The 22,293-nt window shown below is 45.0% G+C and overlaps 2 protein-coding genes across 3 annotated transcripts in view; both read right to left on the bottom strand.

Annotated features, from left to right (window-relative positions):
* LOC135235617 (LIM domain kinase 1-like) overlaps positions 1–19,186 on the bottom strand; it is a 40,111-nt gene extending 20,925 nt beyond the window's left edge. Inside the window, exons 1-6 of one of the 2 annotated variants that reach the window (XR_010324418.1) lie at positions 19,082–19,186; positions 18,817–18,861; positions 16,699–16,743; positions 16,322–16,378; positions 13,148–15,312; positions 11,322–11,336 (exon numbers count right to left, since the gene is read on the bottom strand). Coding sequence is in view for 1 of the 2 variants with exons in the window: in XM_064301289.1 (XP_064157359.1) it covers positions 6,959–7,055; positions 13,148–13,202 (152 nt within the window). In the remaining variant the exon portion in view is untranslated. Of the gene's footprint in view, positions 1–6,958; positions 7,056–11,321; positions 11,337–13,147; positions 15,313–16,321; positions 16,379–16,698; positions 16,744–18,816; positions 18,862–19,081 lie in introns of those variants that run through there. The other variant, XM_064301289.1, reaches the window with a different exon arrangement.
* Positions 19,187–19,217: 31 nt separating this feature from the next.
* The window catches only part of LOC135236737 (elastin-like), a 61,483-nt gene continuing 58,407 nt past the window's right edge, over positions 19,218–22,293 (bottom strand). Inside the window, exons 48-50 of the mRNA XM_064303250.1 lie at positions 20,444–20,485; positions 20,290–20,328; positions 19,218–19,255 (exon numbers count right to left, since the gene is read on the bottom strand). Of these exons, the coding sequence (XP_064159320.1) occupies positions 19,218–19,255; positions 20,290–20,328; positions 20,444–20,485 (119 nt within the window). The remainder of the gene's footprint in view (positions 19,256–20,289; positions 20,329–20,443; positions 20,486–22,293) is intronic.

Raw genomic sequence — 22,293 nt, 5'->3', positions numbered from 1 at the left:
TGAAGTAATGTAATGTACTATAGTGTAGTGTAATGTAGCGTAATGAAGTAATGTAATGTATTATAGTGTAATGTAGTATAATGTAGCGTAATGAAGTAATGTAACGTATTGTAGTGTAGTGTAATGTAATGTATTGTAGTGTAGTGTAATGTAGTGTAATCCTGTCCGAGCTTCTGATATCACGCGGACCCATGGGACGAGCCCCTCTGAAAGAGCCAAAAATCACGAGAACCGAAAGGGGGGGGAGGGGGGCGCGATCGGTCGCCCGTGAGACGGGTTCGAGCCACGCGGAACCCCCCGCCCACACGTGCGACCTTTCACCCCACGCTCATCACGCAGTAGGCGGGGCATGACTCACACAGAGATCAGGAGACAAAGCGCAGCCATCGCCCCGTCCTCCGGCCCGCGCTCTCAGACAGGAAGTGAAACAGTAGTAAGGGAAGCGGGGGCGGGGGGCGTGGTTGAGGAGGTAAACCAAAGCCACAGAGCTGAGGTGAAAACAAACATTCTGTACAGAGTAGGGAAAGATTGTAGAAAAGCTTTGAGGCATTAGTCTGTTACTGTTCTCTGCCACAGGAACTGCCTGATAGAGTCAAACATCACCCCCCCCCGGTTACACCCTCCCTGGCCTCGCTACACAGACTGAGCGCATGATGTCATCTCCCTTCAGACTCTACCCAGCCCCTCCCAATTGGTGGTCCAAATCCTCGCAGGAAACCCATGGTCCAATTAGAGAGCGGCAGCTCAACTACAGCTAGCTTCTCAACACCCCCTCCCCCTCACAGCTACAGCCAGAGACCTCCCAGTGACCCCCATGGGTGAAACACAAGAGGAGGAAACGTGCTGTATTCGTCTGTGTCACATAACTAAGCGTTCCCAAGCTTCTGATCCAAGGACCAACTTCATGAGTGAGCACACTTTTACGATCCATCCGTTATCAAAATGCTAAAATGTGTGAAAGCTTCTAAACGCAATCCGAACGTTAAAGCAATTGCATGTACACAACATTAAAGCAGCATGTGCAAAAGGTATAGTATTCAATATACTGGTCTGAATGTCAATGGTGGGTATTATTTAGAGTATTGTATTTTTTTTTGACAGGCTACGCCCACCAGTTTGGTGACTCTGGTTAGAGGGAACGCGTGAAGCAGGCAGAGGTTGTCCTGTGTGTTCCTGCCATAGCACCAAGTCTCAGAATGAGCTCCACTTCCTCTCAGAGGCGAAAACAATACCCCTCCTGTCACGTCTCAGAGCTCGGTTAGGGGGCCTTTCTGTCTCAGCCCTTCGAAAACACCCGGTTCCTCAATTCGATATGCCACAAACCCCACTCACAGGTCTGGGCCACTTTCAGCCCACAGCTTCAAAGTCGCCGTGGAAACAGCGGAATGACACCTTTGCACGCCTGCATCACAGAAAAAAAACTGGGTGTTTCTGATCATGTCACTGCCTGGCAACCCAACCCACGAGAACATCCTCTTAACTAACCCTGCGAAAACACCCATCACTGAACCACCTACCGTAGCTTCAGCTAAATCACTCTACCAGCTACCATTAGCAAATCAAGAGTGAAACCATCACTCTACCACCTACCATCAGCAAATCAACAGAGAAACAATAAATCTACCACCTACCATCAGCAAATCAACAGAGAAACAATAAATCTACCACCTATCATCAGCAAATCAAGAGAGAAACCAGCACTGTGCTGGTTCCTCCTTCCTAAGTTCTCTCACGTCACTCTTCTGCTGAGGTCACTCCACTGGCTACCGGTTGCTGTCAGGATCAGGTTCAAAGTCCTGACCCTGGCCTAGACTACAGCCAACAGGATGGCCCCCACCTACCTACAGGACATGAGTCAATCCTACACACCAGGTCAACCACTCCGCTCTGCTGCAGCAGGGCGACTCGCACCCCCTGCCACCCGAGTGAATGGGTCTCACTCGTTACAACCATAGAGCTTCTCCACCCTATCTCTCCAGTGGTGGAACGAACCCCCTGTTCCTTTACAAGCCACTCAGTGATTGCCCATCTTCCGCCGCGGTCTGAAATCGCATCTGGACTAACTATCACAACTCTGCAGGGCACTCCCAATCTAGGATCACTTATCACTTTGTGGGTGTACCCTTCTACCTTATTCCTGTACCACTTTCATGTCACACATGTACCTTCGTCCAGCACTTTAATTGCACTTGTATCGTAATCTTGATGTTGCAGCTCATTGTCATGCCTCCTGGTTTGACTTAACATTACTTTCTGACCTAGCCTATGCTTACTGTGTGAACAGGACTCAATGTGTTCATGGCTAAGAATAACTGTTACATAATGAGTATTTTATCTTATCGGACCTGTGTTTTATAGTTGTTCCAATTACCTTCGGTACACACTTATTGTATGTTGCTTTGGATAAAAGCGTCTGCCAAATAAATGTAATGTATCATCAGCGAATCAAGAGAGAAACCATGAACCACAGACCATCTGGTAAAGACAGCAACCGTCACTGTACAACCGTAATCAACTAAAACTAGAGAGAAACCATCACTGTACAACCATAATCAACTAAAACAAAAGAGAAACCATCACTGTACAACCGTAATCAACTAAAACAAAAGAGAAGGCATCACTGTACAACCATAATCAACTAAAACAAAAGAGAAACCATCACTGTACAACCCTAATAAACTAAAACAAAAGAGAAGGCATCACTGTTGCACCTACCATCAGCTAATCAAGAGAAAAACCATCAGCCACTTTACAGTCAATATTGCAGTCAGCACAGCTATGGTGTTCCTTCAGGAAACAGCTGCTAACCAGTCTCTGGACTCAGGATGCTAACTTTCAACACTGAAAGAACATTAGTCACATTAGCGCAGCGCGAGGCATTAGCGCAGTGGCGTCAGCAGTAGCATTTTAAGCGCAGCCAGTTTTGCGCTGTTGAGCAGGATGGGGCCCGAGCGGCTCGGTGGAATCAGGGGTCCGATGAGGATCCGATCAGCTGACACACCCTTGTGTTCTCCCCACTCTCCCTCTCTCGCTCAGTCAAAGCCTCCTTTATTTCACTAAGAACAGACTGTACCGCACGGACCATTAGCCTCTTACTTACAGACACGCAATAATGCAGAGACACTTACTCACACACAAACATGTGCACATGGACCCACATACACACACAAAAACACACACACACACACACACTAACACGCACACACACATACACACACAAAACACACACACACACACACACACACACTAACACTCACACACACATACACACACAAACACACACACACACATTAACACACACAAAAACACACACACACGCTGAAGCACACATAAATGGACACACACAAACTTGAACACATGCACTCACACACATGCAGACATGAACTACAAGAGATTCTTCAGGTTGAGTTCTGTTAGCAGAACGAGGGGACATAAATGGAAATTAGCAGAAGGTAAATTCTGTACAGACATTAAGAGGATTTTTTTAATGCAGAGAGTAGTCAATGTGTGGAATAGCCTGCCAGGTCACGTAGTAGAGGCAGAAACTTCAGGAATTTTCAAGACCAGGCTTGATACTGTGTTAGATACTATCTAGTCTGTGGGGAATCAGAGCAATAGGTACAATTTAGTTAGGAAAATAGCAGGTTCTCGTGATTATGTTATGTTATGAATGCACGCGCACACACAAACACACACACACACATACACGCACACGCGTGCACACACACACACACACAAATGAATAAAGGAGTTGTTACAGTATCCAACATACAAACACACACAGGAATGACACACACACACACCAACACAAACTAAAAATAAAAATATACACAACGCACTTACATACACTAACACATAAACCCTGACGGTTATCACTTGTACTGTCTCAGTCAGAAAACAGGAAGTGAAACCAAGCTCTCACGTGCATCTTCAGTTTAAAAACACTCGGCTTGGAGGCTGAGCAACGGGGGGGGGGTCGGATATTCCGGAAAGTTACTATTCCACCGTGGGCTGGCAGCAGTTTCTGATATCAGACCGACACGTTTCTTTAGCAAGAGCTAGAAATGCCCCCTCACTAGAACCGAAACCCCATTGGCCGGTTGCCCCTCCGGAGTCCGGTTTCTCAGCAGAACCAGAAGACACGAAGGATCGCGTACGGAGATGGTCCCTCCCGATGTCTGCTGCCGGGATACTCACTTTTTAGCTTTCCCAGGATTCCTGAAGTTCTGATTCACCTTTATCCTACTCTCCTGGACCGCACGGGGCCTGTCCGCCTGCTCGCAGAACCGGCTCATCGTTCAATCCCGGGGTACGAACCGCTGTACTCGACTCGACTACAAGCCGCACTCCGCAGCTGCACCGGGGTTTTTTTTCTCTCTCACAAATTTCCTGCGCTCTCTGCTCACTCGTGACCGCTGACTCCCCTCCCCAAACCCGCCCCCTCCCACCGCCTCCCACCCCCGCCCCCGCCCCCCCCTTCTACAGGATAGAGTTACACGCCCAATCTAACAGCACATTTCACAGACTTTTTCCTGTTCAGCCTTTCAAGATGGGACTGGCCTTCGAGTAAAAACAAATAAAAACAGCCCTGGCTGACCCACCGACCTTCTCCTGAAGCGTTTCTCCATCGCCGCGGCTCTTCCCAGGACGGACGGGGGAATCTGAACAGCTCTTCCGCTGATCTCCACGCTATCGTCTGCCCTTCCCTCTCAGACACACTGCTCGCGGAAGCTCAAAGAGCCAATCGGCTTCCCGTGTGACTCGGCCTGAGGTCAGAGGTCTCAGTTCCCTAAAGCGCGTCGGCCAGCCCACGGCCTTTTGTCTCTGAGAGCAGAACGTGGGAAAACTCCACGGAAGAGAAAGCAGAAGCCATCGGGCTTGAGGCAGATGTTCGTCTGCTTTTCCATTTTGGTGCTTTACAGCGATGCGACGACTAGAGTGTGCCCAAGCGGACAGTAAAGAACAGCTGCTGACCGTGCTCTAGGGCAGCAGGTTTCAGACTTTGTCCCGTTTCATCTTCCAAGATGGGACTGGCCTTCAAGTGAAAAAACAGTCCAAAGACAAAAAATGCAGGTAGGCTAACTGGAGAGTCTAAATTTCCCATAGGTGTGAATGGTGAGTGAATGGTGTGTGTGCCCTGTGATAGAATGGCGGCCTGTCCAGGGTGTATTCCTGCCTCTCCCCTAATGCACGCTGGCATAGGCTCCAGCATCCCCGCGAACCTGCTCAGGATAAGCGGGTATGGATAATGGATGGATGGATGGATGATTGAGTTCTAGAGCACCGGGCTCTTTGTAGACAGCGACCGGGAGGCGAGCGGAACTCTGCTCTGCCAGATCACGCACGGGCGCAGCAGCGGTCAGAGCCGGCTGCCAGACAGAGGCTCTCTCTCTCTTCCATTCCAGGCTTCGTTATCCTCACCATGGCTTCTATCACCTCCATCATCATCATCACCATCACCACCATCAGCGCCCTGTCAGCTGATCTGTCTGATGCACAGCGTACTGCACCAGTACAGACCCAGCAGAGTAAAATACCCCCTCAGTACTGCACCAGTACGACCAGCAGAGTAAATACCCCCTCAGTACTGCACCAGTACAGACCCAGCAGAGTAAATACCCCCTCAGTACGCACCAGTACAGACCCAGCAGAGTAATTACCCCCTCAGTACTGCACCAGTACAGACCCAGCAGAGTAATTACCCCCTCAGTACTGCACCAGTACAGACCCAGCAGAGTAATTACCCCCTCAGTACTGCACCAGTACAGACCCAGCAGAGTAATTACCCCCTCATACTGCACCAGTACAGACCCAGCAGATAATTACCCCCTCAGTACTGCACCAGTACAGACCCAGCAGAGTAATTACCCCCTCAGTACTGCACCAGTACAGACCCAGCAGAGTAATTACCCCCCTCAGTACTGCACCAGTACAGACCCAGCAGAGTAATTACCCCCCTCAGTACTGCACCAGTACAGACCCAGCAGAGTAATTACCCCCTCAGTACTGCACCAGTACAGACCCAGCAGAGTAATTACCCCCCTCAGTACTGCACCAGTACAGACCCAGCAGAGTAATTACCCCTCAGTACTGCACCAGTACAGACCCAGCAGAGTAATTACCCCCTCAGTACTGCACCAGTACAGACCCAGCAGAGTAATTACCCCCTCAGTACTGCACCAGTACAGACCCAGCAGAGTAATTACCCCCCTCAGTACTGCACCAGTACAGACCCAGCAGAGTAATTACCTCCCTCAGTACTGCACCAGTACAGACCCAGCAGAGTAATTACCCCTCAGTACTGCACCAGTACAGCCCACAGAGTAATTACCCCCTCAGTACTGCACCAGACGACCACAATCAGTGAGTACCCAATTTACCTCAGTACTGCCAGTACGAGACCAGCGGTAATTCCCCTCTTCCTCGCGGAGTTACTGTCGCACTGTGACCCGGAGACCGTTTTGGCAGTATTACTCTGTCTGCCCAGTACGCCGCAGATTACCTCGTACTGCAGGATGACAATCAATAATTTTGTGGCATGGCTGTAGGGGAGAGGTGTGGCTTTTTGGAGTGTGGCTGTAATGGAGAGGTGTGGCTTTTGGGGGCATGGCTGTGGTGGAGGGGTGTGGCTTTTGCGGGCGTGGCTGTAATAAAGAGGTGTGGCTTTTGTGGGTGTGGCTGTAATAGAGAGGTGTGGCTTTTGGGGGTGTGGCTTTTTGGGGTGTGGCTTTTGGGGACGTGGCTGTAGGGGAGAGCTGTTGCTTTTGGGGGTGTGGCTGAAGGGGAGAGGTGAGGCTTTTGGGGGCGTGGCTGTAGAGGAGAGTTGTCTTTTGGGGGCGTGGCTGTAGAGGAGAGCTGTGGCTTTTTGGGGCGTGGCTGTGCCGGAGGGCGTGGCTGTCATAAAGCGATGTGATTGGACTGGAGCAGCGCAGCAGAGGAGGCGGCTCGGTGCTCTCACCTGAAACAGGCTGTGTGCCAGTCAGTGTTCAGAGCCTGCAGGTACTGCTCATCATAGATCCTCTGAGTGCAACTGGCACACACTGGCAAACTGCTGCCTGCAGAGAGAGAGAGAGAGAGTTATACACGCACTACACACACCATATACACTATACACTATATATACACACACACAGATACTATACACACTACACACACCATGCACACTATACACACACAGGCAAACTGCTGCCTGCACAGAGAGAGAGAGAGAGAGAGAGAGTGAATTATGCACGCACTACACACACCATATACACTATACACACACACACACACACAGATACTCTACACACTACACACACCATGCACACTATACACACACAGGGAAACTGCTGCCTGCTCAGAGAGAAAGAGAGAGAGTTATACACACTAAACACACCATACACATTATACACACTCTATACACTCCATAAACACTATACACACACACAGGCAAACTGCTGCCTACACAGAGTGAAAGAGTTATGAAAACACTACACACACCATACACTATATATACACACACACACACACACACACACACACACTATACACACTACACACACCATACACACACTATACACACACTGGCAAACTGCTGCCTGCACAGAGAGAGAAAGAGAGAGAGAGAGAGAGAGAGAGTTATACACACACTACACACACACACTATACACACCTATACACACACTGGCAAACTGCTGCCTGCACAGAGAGAGAGAGAGAGTTATACACACACTACACACACCATATACACTATACACACACACATACTATACACACTACAAACACTATGCACACCATACACACACAGGCAAACTGCTGCCTGCACAGAGAGAAAGAGAGGTATACACACACTGCGCACAAAATAAATCATGTTGTTTTAGATCAAATAAAAGTACCACATTACATCTTTGAAGCTACATCTCCTCTGGCATAGGCCACATTAGTATAAGCTATAGTCTGATCGTGACAATTGTGCGGTCTATTATACCATATGCCTAAATTAGCCTAGCTAGCAGGGCGTGCCCTCGAAGCAAGGCAGACCTTCCGAATCCTGGCACAGTGGATGTGGTTTTGTTTTCTGCACAGTGCAAAGTAAACGAGAAAGTCCAAGTAGGTTATTTATCATCAGGGGCTTCTAAGAGACAAGCACTTAAAGTTGGCATACGGGTCTGCCTAGACAATAGCCTATGCACAAGTGTTCATTTTTGTTATTTTTTTATTGGTGCTTAATGCATGCTATGAGCAAGCCTCACTGACTGAAGATTTAAGCAATAGCCTTATTAACCTGTGTTGTTTATTTTGGACAGCTAAAAAGCACTTCTATTTATTTCCGACCGCTAAAAGCACTTTATTTTTGCGATAAGACGGTAGGCTATGCCTAGACCAATTAGACCTCACATTTTCGTTGTAGCAGGACATATGAATAAATTGAGATGTTGGCCTATTGTTAGCTAACTTCATCTTTTTTTTTTTTAACTTTGCAAAGTTGTATAGGCCTACTCTTTAATTTAACAAGGCACCTCAGTTTTAGCGAAACAGTAGGCGATATGCTAATGTGATAGCCTTGAGGTTAGCACATTAGCCTATGTTAAATATAGAAACTTGCTTGTTTTACAATATAAGTCTGGTTGGACTTTTATCTACAATAAATGTTTATTTGTTTGAAACTAGCCTGTTATTCTCGTGTTTTTTTGTCTGTAGCATATAGGCTGTTATGTAGGCTGATATCTCACTGATAATGGAGTTAAGCGGGTCAGGTGCGGATTATCTGAACTGGATAAAATCAGTACATAGGAGGGGCTGGGGGACGGGTGATGAATTAGTATGTGTGGGTTCGGGTGACGATAGAGTTGACCCACGCATCGCAACTATACACACACTACTCACACTATACACATACTATACTATACACACACTACACACATACTATAGCATGCACATACTACTCACACTATACACATACTATACACACAATACACACACTACTCACGCCATACACACACTATACATACAGTACACACACTACTCACACTACACACACACAAACTCACTACACACATAAACACATACTATACACACACAAACAAACATGCACAAACACACACTACATACACACTATACACACCAGCAAACTGCTGTCTGCACAGAGATATAAACACTATACATACACAAACACACACTATACACACAAGGCACAAACATGCACTATACATACACTACATACACACAAACATGTCATATACATGACACACAAACACACACTACATACACAAACACACACTATTCACACAATACACTCACTAGACACACAGAAACACACAAAAACACTCACTATACTGTACACACACTATATACACAAACACAACTCACACACTATACGCACAAACACGCACACAAACACACATGTGCACACATGCACACACACACACATACACAAGCAAACTGTTCCCTGTACACAGAGAGTTACACAGTACACGTACACACAAGCGCACACATGCATTATTCATACACACCGAGGTCAGTTAAACAAATACTGACGGACAGACGGACGGGGGGTGTAAGGCAGATAGGAGAATAATGGCACAGATCAGCTAATGGATACACATGTATATGTATATGTACACATACATGTTGATATCACATGTCCACTGGATTAAACTCATCGATCTTCATCACAGAACAGATAATCTGAGGATTACCAATTCACTTCTGTTACTCTCAGATCTGCTCACGTACAGCCCGCAAGGGTGGAGTAGCTGATCATTTCAGTCTCTGACACACAACAGACAGCCTGTGGGGGCATTTTAATCTGAGAAAGCCATTGATTTTTTGCCCGCGCCCTTACAGTGGGTAAATCAATAGGGGGCGCTGGCTTCGAGCACCTACTGAGGGGTTTATCATTTTCACTGAATAACGTGCACTGGTCCGGATTAATGGGCCCTCTCTGTAACTGTTGTTGGAGTGCAATTCCAGAGGGCTTGGACCCAGCCGTTCGAGGCTAACGATAGCGCTTCTGTTTGAGATGTAGTAGAGCTCTGCTCACGTAATTTAAAGACAGCTTAACCTCACTCCTGTTTGTTGTTTACCTAAGAAAAAAAATTGGGCGAGTTATCCACAGATTAATTCAGCATAAAACACCTGGATTTAAAAGCAGGAACTTTCTAACAGGTGTGTTTAATTATCAAACTGGTAAACATTACCCGTAGACAGTCATTGGTTGTTAGCAAGACGCTAACATTTATGACCCTGTTTTTTTTAGACAAATAATGAAACAGTGTCGACAGTATGTTTAGCGTGAGGAAATATATGTCTGTGTGTACGTATCTGGGAGGAAGTGCGGCTATGTGAACACTCATTATTGCCCGAGTTGAGGTTAGGTATGTTCATCTGTGTTCCGTGTAAACACTTGTGGTATTGACTTGCAGTACAAACTTCAACTTCCTCCAGCCAAGAGCTGGTTTTTATTATAAATTATGAGGAACAATAATACAATATGAATATCACTAAATCTCTTTTACAACTGAATATTAGCTGAAGACTTAAAAAAACCCGCAATAACTTGACAGTATGAAATTCACATCCCCTCTCAAGGGAAAATAATTCTATTTTTGATGTAAACAAATGTGTGTGTTTTGCATACTAGTGTGTATGTATGTGTGTGTGTTTATGTGCATGTGTTTGCATGTACAGTATGTGCATCTGTGTGTATGTATGTGTGTGTGTTTATGTGCATGTGTTTGCATGTACAGTATGTGCATCTGTGTGTATGTATGTGTGTGTGTTTATGTGCATGTGTTTGCATGTACAGGATGTGCATATGTGTGTATGTACGTGTGTGTGTTTATGTGCATGTGTTTGCATGTACATTATGTGCATCTGTGTGTATGTATGTGTGTGTGTTTATGTGCATGTGTTTGTATGTACAGGATGTGCATCTGTGTGTATGTATGTGTGTGTGTTTATGTGCATGTGTTTGCATGTACAGTATGTGCATCTGTGTATATGTATTCACTGCAGTAGACTCCAGAGACTACATTAGTTCTTTAATCGCATTACCCATCATGCTCTGTGGGTGGAGTTTGAGCATTGTGCTGTTTTCCCCAGTCACTCCCTCACTTCCACATTATAAACGCAAAACATGCTGACGGGCAGCACAGCAAAACAACAGTAAGACTCACAACTGTGTGAGTGCAGGTGGACAGCTACCCCTGTTGGTGGAATAAATGTATGCAGGAAAGTCAGATGGTGTGTCTTCAGAAGAGGACATGAATGAATTGCCTGAGGTATTCTCTCCAATTCCTGTTTTCTTATCTCCACTTCCTGTTCAGGTCTTGTCACTTCCTATTCCCTTCTGTGCCCTAAATTACAAAGAGAAAACCGTGAAGCTGTGCATCATGGAAATCATATGTCTGGACAAACCACTCAGTTTTGTCCAGTAGAAGACTGAAGTCTTTTTGGTTGTAATTCTCTACCAGTTTGTAATCCCTGCAAGTTCCTGGTTAAACAGAGTGGCCAGGTCAAAGCTGTGAAATGAAGCTGGATCTTAATTACATTTATTATATGGGTTGTTTCTTACAGCACAGCCTACTTCCTGATTCGTGTTCCTATGGATTGCAAAACACTAATTTTGCCCAAAGGAAAAATATTTCACACTGTGAAAGAAGTGTGTGTGTGAGACACATCGTCACCCCCCATAATTAATAAGGAGATGAATACTGCAGCCCGTTTTAATTCTGGAGGAATCCACTTAAAATGTTATTTATTTCAGGGAACTTACTTTAAATAAAGGTGGTGTATTTAACATAGCAAGTTTCACTGAACAGCGATGGAGACTGGCTGGCTGACTTCACTGAGAGATCTGTGGTGTACTCTAGGGTCAAAAAACCCTGAAGAGGGGATGGGGTCTCACCCAATCACGTGATCTAAACACAGTCTCTGTGCTACACACAAACATGATCCTTACACAAAACACATTTGTCCAATTTGCACTTTCATTTTTGGCCGATCGTTGTTCTATTGATGTATTTTCCACAGTTGCGTTGGTTGTCTGATTCGAGTGACCAAGCTGGTGTGCAATTCAACGCTGCTCCCAGACCGTAACTGCATACACATCATATGGCTTTGAACATACAGCATGCGCCAAACAGCTCAATAACATCAAGCACATTTCCGCAAGACGCCGAATAGTTGACTATTTAAAGTATCGTTACCGAGCTTTCCCATGCATATTTGCTATTATCCGTTTATGTCAATTACAAGCATAACTAATAACGAGCAGTACTTGCCACGGACTGCATAGACCGCAGCTATTCTCTACGCACTTCACGTGGCTTACATGACAGCTATGTTAAATCTGATTATAAAGATTCGATCTTCTCCCGGAATTTATAATTGCATCTGCAAATATGGGTCAGAATTACATTGACTATTGAAGGATTTGTGCGGCCAGTGTGTGCAACACAGGAGTGTCAAAAGCAACGCGTTTTTCCAGCGAGTTTACTTTGATTTTATCAACTGCGTTCGGGGGATGTTTGGCTCGGTGTATTTCTGTAAAGTCAATCACAATGCTATAGGTCTGAATGAGAAGCCCTTGTGATCCACAAGAATTGACTAAAAAAAATACTACACGAGGCAACAAATGAATAAAAATAAACAAATCTAATTCAAATAAAATATCACTTTCGTTGAATCGAGAATAATCCGGTTTACAAATAAACCGTCAAGTTTTCGAACACGATCCAGTGAGGACGTGTATAGATGTTTATTTTGCAACTATTTATAATAGGCTTTATGCAGACAACCGAATTTAAATAATTATCGTCCCAATACTTAAGTTCAGCTGCATATAAACGACCCAAAAGCTGCATCCCCGTCACGAGCAAAGATGCGCACTGTGTCCACTGCCACACAGGTTGTGTTCACACGGACCACTGCAGCAAAACACACGCAGGGAAAAAATATTGTTCGGCCACGTGATGAAATATGTTATTATTTACGTGCATTTCTATGCAGCACCTCTCAAATGCGTTTATCAGTTTCGCGAAAGTTACTCCAAGGTTTTCGTTGCAGGGTCATCGCTGTGTATCTTTAGCATCTACCCAACCCCTGCGGTACCATGAGCCGGAGGAAACCGCATCATCCCGTGAAATAGCACCCGCTTTTGACTCACCTTCGTCTCCCATGCGCTCGTCCTTCCACGTGCAGCACAACAGCATCAGCCTCATTCACCCTTCGACCGTCAGCTCCGCAAGAGCCACACACACACAAACGCAGATAATATCGTTCCCGGACTGCCGCCTGACGCTGGGGCTAATGCCCTAGGATAACGAGCACAAGAGGGAAAATGCAGATCTTGAGAAGAGGATGGGCCAGATCAGATGAGCAAGGGAGGGAGCTTGTTGGTGGCCAACTAAAATCAATCCCTGGTACTGAATGGGAGCGTGATTGTGTCTGCACAGAAGGCGGAGGCCAAGGATGGGAGAGATAACGCATCTATGGGCCGTTTACTTCTAATACCAGCCAGTGGGAGTACCACAAATCATTGAAACTACGTTGCGTTGATATGGCGTTAAACACTTGGCTGCAATTGTAGGATGTTCAAATGAAAAGACAGACACCACATTTGTTTCCGTTTAAAATACTCAAGTTTATTACTTTATTTTCTGAAGCAGTTAAAAAGGCCGGGATTTCCGGAAACTATTGAAATGTGCGTCGTGGAAAAAAAGTGCATTTCCACCACCCCACCCCCTTAAATAATAAAAAAAAAACTAAAATCCACGATTGTACTGGAGCGCTGTCAGGGCTCAGAGACAGCCTGAGCACAGCAATCAACCAACGACTGAAAGAGCTCGAGCGGAGACTCGCTGTGTCGCCTAACTGGCGGGAGATTTCCAGTCTGGCCAATCAGGCAGAACTACGTCAGGAGCAGAGGGTAATCATTGTGTCGTCATTGATGCATAGTGACGTAACTGATTGAATAGCTGTATGCCTACAGCCAGCAAAACAAGAGAGATACGCACTATAATTCATATCAGCACCATATCAACATTACCAAGGGGAGGAAACACAAAGAACAACATAGCTAACAGTACAGTTCTCCACAGTGATGTAAATGCACAAGTTAATCATAAAAACCATGATACCACTACAGAGTAGGCTGCTTTACAAAGTTTGGCAAGAATTAAAGGTCGACTTCAACAACAGGAAATTAAATTGCACTACCAATGGGGGTACAGTTTTCATGTCACTGAAACTCAAGGTTGACTGAGTCAATGATGTACCTAACACCTAAGGACAAAAAAAAGAATGACCAAATTTGCATTTAATAAATGCGCATTTTACATGCTTGAGCATGATTCTTTTTACCAAGACTGATCTATGTACTTGTGTGATCTCAGCATTATCCCAAGCCAATAAGGCACAGCGCTTTTAAAAAAAAAAAATAACTTAACAGGCTTGCACAGTACACAAAACATTACAAGAGCACCGCTTCATATCTGTGTCAGATGGCGTTTTCTGCGTTTCTACGTAAAGCCTATTCCGTATTCAGAGCAGATGGCTCTTCATGAAGAAACCCATTTTAGAAGCTTGAATTCTGGCTCCTCGCCCACAAAATGGCCTCTCAGACCAGCCGTCCCCGCCGCGCGTAACTCTGGTCTACGAATTCCTGTGAGCCTGCCGTCCTGCCCCCTCCCTTATCTCGCCAAAAGGGCGTGTGTCTGAGGAGCCGGGGCGAGGCAGCGCGGGACAGCCCGCAAATTCCACTCTTTATGCCGCCAATGTTTCATCAAACAGAGAGAGGCCTTTTATACTAAAAGATAATAAGCTCTCTCCCTGGCGTTTATCAGTCCCCAAAGAGGAAACTCAGTAAAGCTCAGATGCTATAAATGGTGTTTCAAAAAAGGCACATTTCCGCATATTTTAATACTTCTGAGAGTACTGATGCACCTGGACATGTTACTAATCACTGGGGCTAAACAGACACACAGATATTTGTAGCCATGACTGCTGCAGGCACAATCTATGGTACATTGCTTATATAAACATACATGTATAGTGTAGTGCACATATATTATTTATTACACAGTTTTTTCACATTCCTTTGATTGGCTTTAACATTTTTGGGTGTCTGGAATTTTTCGGGCTTTGCGAACTTGTACATAGTCTTCAGCCATATAAGTAAAAAAAAAGTTGAAGATTTGTACATGAAAGAGGGACCTTTGTAAATAAACTGTACATTCTACATCATGCAGTAGCACCATTGTTTCTTGAGGTCACTTCCTGTCTCTCACTTCCTCTTCCTCCCACAGTACTTGCCCTGACACCCAGGAACACCTGCAACAAACACAGAACTGTCCTTCAGCACCACTGTTAGGGTTAAACATCACCTATCTCAGGTAAGGGTCATACCTGCCATGTCACCTATCTCAGGTATGGGTTATACTTGCCATGTCACCTGTCTCAGGTAAGGGTTATACCTGCCATGTTACCTATCTCAGGTAAGGGTTATACTTGCCATGTTACCTATCTCAGGTACGGGTCATACTCGCCATTTTACCTATCTCAGGTAAGGGTCATACTCGCCATGTTACCTATCTCAGGTAAGGGTCATACTCGCCATGTTACCTATCTCAGGTAAGGGTCATACTCGCCATGTTACCTGTCTCAGGTAAGGGTTATACTCGCCATGTCACCTATCTCAGGTAAGGGTTATACCTGCCATGTTACCTATCTCAGGCAAGGGTTATACTCGCCATGTCACCTATCTCAGGTAAGGGTTATACTCGCCATGTCACCTATCTCAGGTAAGGGTCATACCTGCCATGTCACCTATCTCAGGTAAGGGTTATACTCACCATGTCACCTATCTCAGGTAAGGGTCATACTCGCCATCTTACCTAACTCAGGTAAGGGTCATACTCGCCATCTTACCTAACTCAGGTAAGGGTTATACTCGCCATGTTACCTATCTCAGGTAAGGGTTATACCCGTTATGTTACCTATCTCAGGTATGGGTTATACCCGTTATGTCACATATCTCAGGTAAGGGTTATATTCTCTCCCTTATCTCTCCCAGTAAAGGGTTATATTCACTGCATCAGGTCTCCAAGGTAAGGGTTGATGAGACAGTGTTAAAGTAACAGAGTCTATATAGTACTTTTGTGTCTATATAGTCTGTTGTGAGGTTTACCTTACTTGAGAGAGATGGCATTTTTTTTAGCAGGAGACAGAGACATATCACTAGCATAAGCCAGTCAGCTCTCACTTTTCTTGTGTACTTACCTGCTTCCCAAACAACACCACACGTCCAGAGACTCTCTGGTGAACCTGTCGGGTTACTTACCTCCTCGGTATCCACCCCCCAGGAACCCCTGCAGTGCTCCGTATTTGGCAGCTTTGGCTGAAAGAGGAACGAGAGAGGAAAGCGTTTGCGATGCGCACACAGCTTCACGCGCACGCCCGCACACCTGCGCGAGCAGGAATGCGACCCGCCCGGTTTGCCGATAACTGATACATCAAACACGTCGGCCCCTTTCAGAAAACTCCTGTTACGACGGGCGGAATCGACGCCGTGCGCAAATAATCATTTCGGTTAAACTGAAAAGGAACGACATGTCAGAGAACGCAAACTGTACTCATTTAACGCAAATCACTGCGCGATGCAGCTATTATTCAACCTTCACTGAAGAAAACGGAAAAATGGTACGTCAGGTTTCTGACCTTGTTGTTGTTGTGCAGTCAGACCAGCCCCTCCAGGTCCATATCCTATGAGAAAGATGAAGAGTTTAATATTTTACAAATGGGACAATGAAACAGGCTGGTTCATAGCATAGACAACATAGGCTGTCAATAAGGGTGCCAACTGCCTTGGGGGAGGGGGGGCGGGGCTCTAAACAAAAAAAGGGGGCACAAATCTACACGTTTCATTCTTGATAGTCTTCAAATCCAGCCTAGTACACAAAACAACTACACTTTGGGTTAAAATGAGCCTTTTCTCTTTATTTTTCCTCAACAGAAAGTATTTAATGCTGTTAATGAGAAATAATTCTGAAAAAGCTTGGCTAAAACAAAAATCCTCAAATTCCCCCATTGTCCCACTTTAACTGAAAGTACTAGTATTCTATTTTCTACTGAGTGACTAGTGAAAGTCACTCTAACATTGCACATAGAAATATATAATAATTAAAGTGCTTTAATTTAAACTATTTATAAGGTAAATCTATTCTGGAAGCTTTGTTTATCACTGAGCACATTTGTTAATTTGTAGATTTTCAACATAAAATGCTTTAACAGGCACGTAAAGAACATTAGCCGCTGTCATTAGCAGAATTCTAGTCATCCCGTTCAATTGGAACCAAAAATAGGATTGTTTCATTTTAACTTGAAGAACTGACAATCACACATCTGTTGCAATAAGTATATTGTATACCGATATATGTATATATTTTGTGTTACATGTGGCTGGTTATAACACCATACCAAAGGTCTCAGACAACTCTTTACTTTTTATGACTAGAGAGAGAGAATCCTTAATGAAATATTGCTAATAATGTACGGTATGTAATGTTCTTTCAACCAAAGAGAACAATTTTTAGAACCGCTGACATCTCCCTCTCTCTCCAGTGTGTTCAGTAGGGAAGTGGCAGACCCATGAACACACACAGTTTTTTCAGCATTACCTGTCTGTCTGCTTTCTGCCTCAGTCCCACTCCTACTCAGGGCACACAGCCAAGGTTAACGTGTTCTCTTTGGAACTCTCGAACACTTTGTGCCTCATTTCTAAATTTCAGTTTCAAGAGGAAACACGAAGGGATGAGCTTTATTCTCCTACAGGCTGCACATCTCTCTCTCTCTCTGTCTGTCTGTCTGTCTCTCTGATTGTCTGTCTGTGTGTCTCTTTCTCTCTTCCCCTCTGTTCTAGTGTACTATCCCACAGAAGCACGGTTATTCCCGGGAGGAGTCGCTGCTTCTATGCCCAGCTCAGAACAAACGAACCCAGACAATCTGCTATTACAATGTGTGCAAAACTAATTATGTATTAATATGAAATTAGCATCTACACTTTGTCCCAGGTTTGATACAACAACAACGACAATGAGTCTTGTCCTTCATGCTCGTTAAAAAAAGAAATTCCCTCCTCATAGTCTAGGTCAAAACCCACTGTGTGAATAAATCAGGAGGATGTCCCATCCAGCACAGTCCTCCCCTCTCTGGGCTGTGCTACTGCACAGGGACTGGCTTTCCCATCCAGCACAGTCCTCCCCTCTCTGCACTGTGCTACTGCACAGGGACTGGCTTTCCCATCCAGCACAGTCCTCCTGTCTCTGCACTGTGCTACTGCACAGGGACTGGCCTTCCCATCCAGCACAGTCCTCTCCTCTCTGCACTGTGCTACTGCACAGGGACTGGCCTTCCCATATATCACAGTCCTCCCCTCTCTGCACTGTGCTACTGCACAGGGACTGGCCTTCCCATCCAGCACAGTCCTCCCTTCTCTGCACTGTGCTACTGCACAGGGACTGGCCTTCCCATCCAGCACAGTCCTCCCCTCTCAGCACTGTGCTACTGCACAGGGACTGGCCTTCCCATCCAGCACAGTCCTCCCCTCTCAGCACTGTGCTACTGCACAGGGACTGGCCTTCTCATCCAGCACAGTCCTCCCCTCTCTGCACTGTGCTACTGCACAGGGACTGGCCTTCCCATCCAGCACAGTCCTCCCCTCTCTGCACTGTGCTACTGCACAGGGACTGGCCTTCCCATCCAGCACAGTCCTCCCCTCTCTGCACTGTGGCCTTGTGTGCCCATTAAAACCGAAAGCAGGAGGATGGTCCTTCGTACCTGGATAGGGCTGCTGATATCCCCCATAGCCCGGTACAGCGCCACCTGTAGGGGAACATGTGCACAGCACTCACTCTCAGCATTACAGTATCATAAGGCCTAAAACTCAGTCACAGTTCCCCTCTGACCTTAGGGAGCGTGTGTGCGTGTGTTCGTGTGTGTGTGAGAGTGTGTCTGTGTGTGTGTGTGTCTGTGTGAGAGTGTGTGTGCATGTGTGTGATTAGGTGTGTGTGTGTGTGTGTGTGTGTATTAATATTGTACCCACCGGCTGGATATCCTGTTCCCAAGGAGCCATAGCCTGAGGATGATCAGGGGAGAAATATTATTACGATGATGACGACAATAATAATAAAAATTACTATTATGATTATTATACATGCAAATATATCATTTGATTAAATTTACCTCTTGGAGTCAAGACCACCAGTTGGATATCTTGCTGGAGGGGCTTTGGCTGATTCAAGCTGCAAAGGGCATGCAGTCAGAGGTGTGTTGGTGTTGTGTGAGACGGTGGTGCGTGTGTTGTATGTGTATGTATCACGAGGTCTGTGACATGTGTGTGTGTGTGTGTGTGTGTGCGCGGTGGCTGTGTGTGTGTGTTTGTATGTGTATGTATCCGCGTGTCTGTGACTGTGTGTGTGTGTGTGTGTGTGTTTGTGTGTGTGCATACGCAGGTGTGTTTGTGTGCGTGTGTATGTGCGCGTGTGCTTGTATGTGCATGTATCCGTGTGTCTGTGACTGTGTGTGTGTGTTTGTGTGGTGTGTGTCCGTGTGTGTGTGTTTGTGTGGTGTGTGTCTGTGTGTGTGTGCGTGCTTCTGTGTATTTTTGTGGACAGGCATAATCAGATCCGATGATGGTAGGGGTGTCTGTGAGCTGTCGTGTCTTGATTTTGCAGCGCAAGATCCACGCAGAGCCCAGGGCATAACAGCTTCATTCCTGACCCATGGGAGTGTCCTGCCCAACTTCACTCTGTCTGACACCCACTGACTAGATCAGACGATGACCTGCCCAACGGTCACTCTGTCTGAGCCTCACTTATCTGAGAATAGTGATAACCTGCCCAACGGTCACTCTGTCTGCGCCTCACTTATCTGAGAATAGTGATAACCTGCCCAACGGTCACTCTGTCTGATCCCCACTGATCTGAGAACAGTGATAACCTGCCCAACGGTCACTCTGTCTGAGCCACACTGATCTGAGAACAGTGATAACCTGCCCAACGGTCACTCTGTCTGAGTCACACTGATCTGAGAACAGTGATAATTGCTGAATGATCAGCCTGTGCTGTGCTACTCTGAGCACAGTGATAATCTGCAGTACTTCTGGTACATACCTGACTGCTGTGCCTGGCTAAACTTTCATGGGGTCAATGAGAAATAAAGCATCAACATCACCACACACACACACGCATGCACACACGCACGGACGCATGCACACACACACACGCACGCATGCACACACAGACGCTACACTACCTCCAGTTGAAGGCAGAACACCAGCTCCCCCTGCTCCTAAGTAGACAGAAATAATAAGTACACATTCTTTAGCGAATACGTATCCTCTTGCTTATCTAGGAAACGTGACTATGTGTATTGCTCTGTGACTGTGGCGACAGGTATTCCTTACCTGGAGGTTTCGGGGGCTTGGCTCCACCACCATAATACTGAACTGGGGGGAGAAAGATCCCAGCACACTGTCAGTACAGCCAGTTCTGTACTGTTAGCAGTAACATTACACTGTTAGCATTGGTGTCTGTATGCTATGTATGTTTAGCATTGCTGTCTGTATGGTATGTATGTTTAGCATTGGTGTCTGTATGCTATGCATGTTTAGCATTGACGTCTGTACTGGTGTGTACCTTCAATTAGACTGTACTTTTTTATTGCTTATTTATTGACCTTTCAGAATTATTACAGGTTCATAAAGACAGTTGTCATTAAAAACACTGAATTATTTTGCTGTTACAATAAAACATCAATACTAAGTAGACAAAAAATTTAAAATGTTGCAATTATCTAAGCTAAAATCTAATACCTCATATCTCAAATCTAAAATCTTTTGCGATCAGTGTTACTGGCTAACAGGGCATAACCCACTTATAGACAACCGCTCAAGAGTTTACCACAGAAATAAGCACAGGACTCTCACTCCTTACAGGTTATTAAGCTCTGTACCCCATGTAAACACGCAAAACTCAGTGACAGTAATGCTCCAAACGTGGGTTGTTTTGTGTCTATTCCTCATTTACTTCTTAGTATTCTTCTTCTTAATTTCCCCAACTGATTACATCAATCGAAAGAGCTGACTTCAAAACTGTATGTTTATCTGAATGGACCTTATAAAGGACACAGAAATATTGTGGTTTGACATGAATAGAATCACCCACCGGTTGTATTCTCTGTAAGTAAATGTCACCTTATGTAACATTACCACCATAGATATATATGGAGGATGAGTGCTATTTCCATGAATTGTAAGACTACTGGACCAAATAGGAGCAGATCATAGAGTGTAATACTCTTATAGTGTTGTATTAAAATTACTAGTGCTTGAACATTTGGCGATAGCAGGAAAAAGGAACATTTCAGTTATTGTTATTAGGCAAGAACTGTGGTCTCATAAGCATAGATACTGTGTTGATAACGTGTTATTTAAATGGTTTGTGCTTTGAACACAATAAAGTTTGAAAATAGGAAGTACGTGTCTTCCTAACATGAAGTACATTAAATATGTGCTCATGTGTTGGATGTTCAATTCAGTATCATGTATAATGTTTTTCACACACTGTATCAAATAAGCCTCATTGAAAAGATTAGAATAATGCTTTATGTTGTCTGCTATTTTCAAGCACACTTAGAGAATTGTCTTTGAGGTGAAGAAACCAAATGAAAGATGAGATGGAAAGATGAAAAAAACACAAGGCCAGGGGCCTCATTCACAAAAGTTTTCTTAAATTATTCTTATTTCTGTTCTTAAAAATGTTCCTACGAAAAACCAATATGGGATTCATGACGCATGGGCAGACCTTTGTTTCTGCGCATATCCCAGGTGTATAAGATGATGAATGCTCGTAAATGTTATTTTGAAATACTGCAAAACAACCATGAACACATACAGATAAGAAAAAAAATGATGCCGCAACGTTCGTGGAAACGTTCTTACAAACAGTTTACAACCAAATGTGATCGTACGCATGTTTCGTGAATGAGGCCCCAGGTCACATGGACAGATGTATCAAACAATGGAATATTAGGCTGAAAAGACACTTTTCCCCAGACAGTACTTTTTGGACTTTTAAATTCCTAAAAATGTCAGCACATTCCATAGACAGACCAACAAATGGCTCAGTATTGTGTTCACATCCACTTTTTTGTAATCCAATATATGGCTATATATCCAATATATTTGTAATCACCTTGGCATGTGGCTTATTTTGTATATATAGGCATATATGTAATAAAATCATCATTATCTTT

The sequence above is a fragment of the Anguilla rostrata genome, chromosome 12 (genome assembly GCF_018555375.3).
Source record: "Anguilla rostrata isolate EN2019 chromosome 12, ASM1855537v3, whole genome shotgun sequence".
NCBI lineage: Eukaryota > Metazoa > Chordata > Actinopteri > Anguilliformes > Anguillidae > Anguilla > Anguilla rostrata.
This window is presented reverse-complemented; position numbering and strand designations above follow the sequence as displayed.